Source organism: Centruroides sculpturatus, unplaced genomic scaffold (assembly GCF_000671375.1).
Source record: "Centruroides sculpturatus isolate CEXI.00-Female unplaced genomic scaffold, Cexi_2.0 scaffold184, whole genome shotgun sequence".
Taxonomy (NCBI): Eukaryota; Metazoa; Arthropoda; class Arachnida; order Scorpiones; family Buthidae; genus Centruroides; species Centruroides sculpturatus.
Genome location: NW_019384494.1, coordinates 225,048 through 231,601, shown reverse-complemented (window position 1 = coordinate 231,601; position 6,554 = coordinate 225,048). Strand labels below are relative to the sequence as shown.

The window sequence follows — 6,554 nt, the reverse complement described above, 5'->3', positions numbered from 1 at the left end:
AAAAACAATTTTCTGGGCGATATAGTAAAACATTATATTAAGAATAATTAGATATTTTATTCGTTATATCGTACAATAATTAAACAAATAATATTATATAGTCACTAGTCTATTCGATGCAGTACGAATTTGGCATTAGCCTTGTCCCTCGGCATCGGATTTTGTAGTGAATGGGGCGATACTACGTGACGGTTTTATTGAAGGGGGCGACGTTTCGTTAGAAGTTGAGAAACACTGGTTTAGAGCTTTGTGTAAAACGTTTCGGAAAATCTCCACCAAAATTGATATTGTATAGTAGAAAATACAAAATTGGCACAGAAAACTGTTCTGAGTATGCGGTTTCGACATTTGGAAAAAATGTACTTCAAAATTCAGCCGCTGTGACAAAATTTGGCGCTGCTGTCCGCTTAATATATATTTACAGTAGAGCGTCGTTTATCCGAAGGTCGGTTATCCGAAACGCCGGTTATCCGAAGGAATTCCAGTCGATAAATTTAAATTTTCGCCAGTGCTGTGGCGCTGTAATCTTTGGCTAGTCTTCGGCTACTCAAATATTTTACGTTTTCGATACTAAATTAACTTCTAAAGTATAATTTTTATTGTTTTTATATTTTATCAATATATTTATTTTGTTCGTACAAAATAAAAAAATAATTTTTAACGATGCAATAGTCTTCGTTAGGCTTATCATCGACAAAAATTCAACGCGAAGCGACACGCAACGGAGAAAAATTTCAACATGGGATAAATTCATATATTTTTCCGTACATAATTGGTTATCCGAAAAATAAGTTATCCGAACCACCCCAGTCCCCAATTGATTCGGATAAACGACGCTCTACTGTATTACACTTTATTAACTTTAATTCATTGTTAATTATCTCACCACAATTTTTATGATTTTTTAAAAAATATTTTGATGATATTGTTACTATTAATATTTAAAATTTAATTTTTAATAAAATATATATAGTTTTACATTGTTAAGAATCATTTTGGGTGAATACGACTTTTATCAATTACAAGATGTGGATAATCTTTTGGGTCCTCTTTACTTTATAACATACGTTTTCTTTGTGTTTTTTGTATTACTGGTAAGTACATATTAAACCGTACATTTTAATATAGTTTGTATAGTTTATTTTTTTATTATAAAATTTTACAATTTTAGAACATGTTTCTGGCAATTATCAATGATACTTATGCAAACGTAAAAGAAGAAATGAAATCTGAAAATACAGAATCTGGCATATTTTCATATTTAAAATTGGTAAATTAATTTTTAAATTCTTTTTATATTAAATGAAATATTTATAAATAAAATTACATTTTTTAAAATAGGTTATTAAATCTAAATTCGAATCAATAAGAAAAAAGTTGAAATCTGATGATAATAAAAAGTTAGAAAATCAACTTGACTTCGATCAAACTTATGTAGCTTTAAAGGCTCACGGATTAACGGATTTAGAAATATTATATTTATTTGAAAAATATATTATTGGTAAACGAAAATATATCGAAATTGAATTTTTAAAAAAAATAATAGATGAAACTTTTCAACATAAAAATATTATTTCAACTAATATCGAGGATACTCCATTACATACTGTTGAATATTCAGATAAGTATGTAATTATTACATATAAATTTAAATTTTTTTTTATTTATAATAAAAAGAATATATATTTGGTAAATTATTCTTATTTTTTCAGCATTTGAGAACTTCTTAAGTTATGCCTGAATTGAAAATTATTTAAAATGTCGAGTGATACTTTAATGGGCACATTTATATTGAAGTTCAAGAATTCTATTTATCTTGTCGTTCAAACTATCAATTTATAAAATGTTTTTAAAAGTGAGTTGTACTAGATATAACGTTTCTAAGAGTTTTATGTTTCACATATATGTGAGAAGTCGCAAAGATACATCTCTCCAAACTGTCATCAGAAAAANTTTAATATCAAAAACGTAAAATATTTGAGTAGCCGAAGACATAGCCAAAGATTACAGCGCCACAGCACTGGCGAAAATTTAAATTTGCCGACTGGAATTCTTTCGGATGATTGACGTTTCGGATGATTGACTTTCGGATAATCGACGCTCTACTGTATTTATATATTGTTTTACAAAAAATTATACTCAATTTGTATTAAAAGGATAACAATTACAAGTCAATTTAACTTTAAACAAGTAACATCCCTTTTACTTTCACATATACTGTAGAATATAACATAGAGAATGTATGGTGATCGGTCAAATTTTGACCTTCCATTGTTTTTTTTTTTTTTTTTTTTTTTTGCGTTCCTCAACGTTTTGACACAACCTGAAAACTGTGTGAAAAAATTTTGTATGTATATGTTGGGGTCTATTTTGCATTATATGTCAGGTCTGGATGAACTAAACTTTTTGAAACTTGGCAGGATTATTTCTATATAACCTAAAGGGTATTGATGCTTTTACATTTTGGTTGTTAAAGATCGAACTATAAAGACGGGGCCACAGATCATATCTCCAGTGGTGTTGTATTTAATACAAAAATTTCACTCGTTATTGATACTTTTAATTAAAAATAATCATGTCTATCCTCAAAATTAATTCTTTTGTTTTTTATGATAATCAATAATAGTCGATAAAATTTATTATTATTTTTTAAAATGTCATAAGAGATGGTGCCACACATAGTTTTAACTTTATGTTAACATATTTTATAAATTAGTTTTTTACACTTAAATATTTTTAAAATAGAGAATTTTATCATAATTGAACAAAATTACTTCTCTTAATTTTTTCTTATTATTGAAGTTTTATATCGTTCAAAATTATCGGACTTGCTAATTGTCCTCTCAAATAGAGTTATCAGGTACTTGCGGATAAAATCCTGGAGAAAATGAATTCTTCTTGAAAAATACTGTGGTACTTCAATTCTAAGATATGCGATAGATGTGTAATTTACTATACCAGTGTAAGAAATACATCTAAAATATAGAAAAAAAAAACAAGATTCTTCATCTTAGGAACAGTTTTTAGAATAAAGTTCTCTTGTCGCTAGATGGTAATCGGAAAAAATCTGGGACAATACCGGAAAACCGAGACATCTAGTAACTTTACTCTTAACCTGCCGAGAAAGTCGAGCAAGAGCCCTTGCCAGCTTTTTAATTATAATGTTAATAGATTTTGTGTTTCGTGAATAATTTTTACAAGAATTATATAATTTAAAATTAATATTATTACAAAAGACAGGAAAAATAAAATCATAATATTAAATATTTTTTCTGTCAAGTTTCCTAAATAGAATGTTTTGTTAATATACCTTTGAAAGCTCATATTGTGAATATTGACATTTATATTCAACTTTATTAAAAAGTTGAATATAAATCGTACGTCTCGTACGTTTAAAAAATTATTTTAAACGTACGAGGAAACGTTATCAAAAATAAACTATACGATTTTTATAAAGTAACATTAAGAAAACTTTTATAAAAACAAGAAATTCATTTTATTCATTTCATTACTTTTGACGAATATAAAAGTATTTATTTTAGGTGGACATTTTATCGTGATTCGAACATGCTAAATTATCATTATAAGGGCGAAGTTGGTGAATATTACAGCGGTGGTTTCTACATTGATTTAGGAATAACGAAGAAAGAGGCACATCAAACAGTTTTATTTTTGAAGCAGAATAAATGGATTGATAGATCAACTCGAGTAATTTTCTTAGATTTCTCACTTTATAATTCAAACGTTAATTTATTTTGTTTGATAAAGTAAGTTAATTATATAAATTCGTTTATTGTTTTTTTTTTAAAATATATTTTAGATTATTTATATACCGTATACATAAAATTATAACTTGTTTTGAAGTACATTACAATACCTTAATGGATAATTTTTGTTTCCTTTTCTTCAGATTGATATGGGAGTTGCCTAATACAGGAGGAATTTTAACATCTTGGAAGATACGTTCTATGAAGTTTCTTCGATATCTTTCACCGTGGGACAACGTTATTTTAGCTGTTGAATACATTTTTTGCTTTTTTACGCTAGTCAACTTTTTAATTATGTTGCAACAAGTAATTAACTTTTAGAAAATTAGTTTTAATTTTTATAGAAAATTTTTGTATAATGGTTTTTAACCAGATTGTGAAAGATGACTTTTCTATAGAAACGAACAACTGTGCAATTTATTTTCATAAATTGTTTATAATGTTTATAATGTTTTCCATTAAGAATTGGGTATCTCAAGTTAAAATCTTAATGTTATATCTATATACGGTATATAAAATTACATATCCTGACTGACTGACTAGTTGATTGATCTAAAGAGGTGAACCTAAAGAGGTGAAATTTGGTACACAATTAGGGTACGTCATGAAAACGCACACTAAGAAGGGATTTTTCGAAATTTCCCTGCAAAGGGCGATGGAGAGGATTAAGGCTTAACCTGAAGAACGGCTTCTACTGTACTATTTTGTTTTTTTGTTTTTAACTACGATTTAGTAGGGTACGCAATGAGAGTGCACACTAAGAAGGGATTTTTGGAAATTTAAGGATGATAAGAAGAAACAAAAAATTTTTCGAATGTCAAATATTTGCAAATTTATTTGCAAATGTTAGGAAATCATTGTTTACGAATCGATACAATAGCGTTAAAGAAAATTTTAGATCGACTAGCGGATGAGTGTAGCTTGTAATCCTACAAGTTTAGTAGGGTACGCAATGAGAATGCACACTAAATAAGGATTTTTGGAAATTCCACCGCGGGGGAGAGAGGAAGATGATTAAGGCTAAAAAGTCTTAGCCCCGAAAGGCAGTACCACAGATGTGGTTTACAAAGAGGTACTGGGGTAACTGAAACTTTACTGTTCTGTAAGTATTTATACTTTAGGAATTTTTAGATAACGTCATTTATGTTTCGAAAAAAAAAATCAGATTTATCGTATCTCGTAATCCCATAGTATTTGAAACGTGAATTTAGGTGCATTAACAGTCCATGGTTTAAAACAAATAAAAATCAGTAATTCACCAAATTAGTAACAACTAACGATTGAGATTCTTAGTGAAGTACCGAGGGAGGGTTATTTCTATCAAATTGCAAATTCCGCGAAGCCGCGGATAACAGCTAGTTTAAATATAGAATTAATTCTATATATTTTTTCTGTTTTTAATATAATAACATCTAAGTTAGACTTAAATGTTAGACTTAATATAATAACATTTAAGTTAGACTTAAATGTTATTATATTAATGGATAGGCAGAAATGAACTTTCTTTCTTAATCTCTTAAGCTGTGTTTACAGTTAAGCTAAATATATTTGACAATAGAAGGATTGTGCTCTCTTAAATTTAAGATAAAATGTATTTTTTAAAAGTGGATATTTTAAATATTGAAAGGATGTGGGTAATGGAAAAAGTTAAGAAACACTGGTGTATATAATGTATGTTACTTAATTATAGATCTTTATTTCAGATTTTAAGAAAAAGGAAACGTTATTTTGCAGAAATTTGGAATTATTTTGAAATTGTTATATTAATTGTAAGTATTTAATAAGTTTATTTTATAATTCAGTTATTTATCAATTTATTTAGCTGATATCAAATTTCTTTCCTAAAATTCCAGGAAAAATCTCTTAATCTCTTAATAAATAAACTTTACTTTTTTCAATACTTCTAATTTATTATTCTGTTTACTAAAGAGTCAAAATAGAAAATAAACTTGGAAGATACGTTCTATGAAGTTTCTTCGATATCTTTCACCGGGGGATTGAGTAGCCATTACATCCGTTAAAAAATTCGCTAAAGAACGTTAGAAGACTGTTAAAGTCTATTATAACCGTTCAAAATTTAAAAATTTCCAATTAATCCCTACTGTAAAATCTTAAACCCTTATAATTCGATTAATATTAAACGTACTGCTACCCCCTTTTAGGACCTTGTTGACTAAGCTAACTTCTAACTAACCCCCTGGTATCGCCCCAGAGATTAAGCCCCCCGATAGAATTTTACGAAATTAAAAATTAATTAACTATTTCCCAATCAGCATACTGTAACAATATATACAGTCGACCCCCTATAATTACGGTCTTTATAGTTACGATTCCTATAAAACTACGAAAAAATTGCTACTGGTATCCGTAAAAAATAGTAAAAGTTCCCTATAAACACCTCAAACGTCATCGGGAAGCCGAACTACTTTCCCGCCGTCCGTAGCGCCACGCTACGGAGAGATTTCTATCGTCTGGACAGTATTATATAAATTATATATAAATTAGGTACTGTACATATAATTATATATTAATTATATATAAATTAGGTACTGTATATATAATTATATATTAACTTATTGTAACTTTGTTATAATTAAATATATAATTTCCGCCGTCTAGCGTGGCGCCACGCTACGGAGATTTTTACGCTAACTATCGTCTGTCAGTATGTAAATTAGGTACCGTAAGTCTAATACAGTACTGTAATTTTATACATTTCTTGTGAAAGAAACATTTCTTATTCAACGGCGATTAAAATTATTTATATTAATGATGTCTCCGAAGTTC

General features: G+C 28.1%; 2 protein-coding genes across 3 annotated transcripts in view; both read left to right on the top strand.

The window, feature by feature from the left end:
* Positions 1–4,107, top strand: part of LOC111621869 (polycystic kidney disease 2-like 2 protein) — a 55,108-nt gene extending 51,001 nt beyond the window's left edge. The window contains exons 5-6 of one of the 2 annotated variants that reach the window (XM_023364124.1): positions 3,543–3,767; positions 3,911–4,107. In XM_023364124.1, coding sequence (XP_023219892.1) covers positions 3,543–3,767; positions 3,911–4,088 — 403 coding nt within the window. In that variant the 3' untranslated portion in view covers positions 4,089–4,107. Of the gene's footprint in view, positions 1–3,530; positions 3,768–3,910 lie in introns of both variants that reach the window. The other variant, XM_023364123.1, reaches the window with a different exon arrangement.
* Positions 4,108–5,485: 1,378 nt separating this feature from the next.
* LOC111621870 (polycystic kidney disease 2-like 1 protein) overlaps positions 5,486–6,554 on the top strand; it is a gene marked incomplete at its 5' end in the record, with an annotated part of 14,009 nt that continues 12,940 nt past the window's right edge. The window contains one exon of the mRNA XM_023364125.1: positions 5,486–5,536. Within this exon, the coding sequence (XP_023219893.1) occupies positions 5,486–5,536 (51 nt within the window). The remainder of the gene's footprint in view (positions 5,537–6,554) is intronic.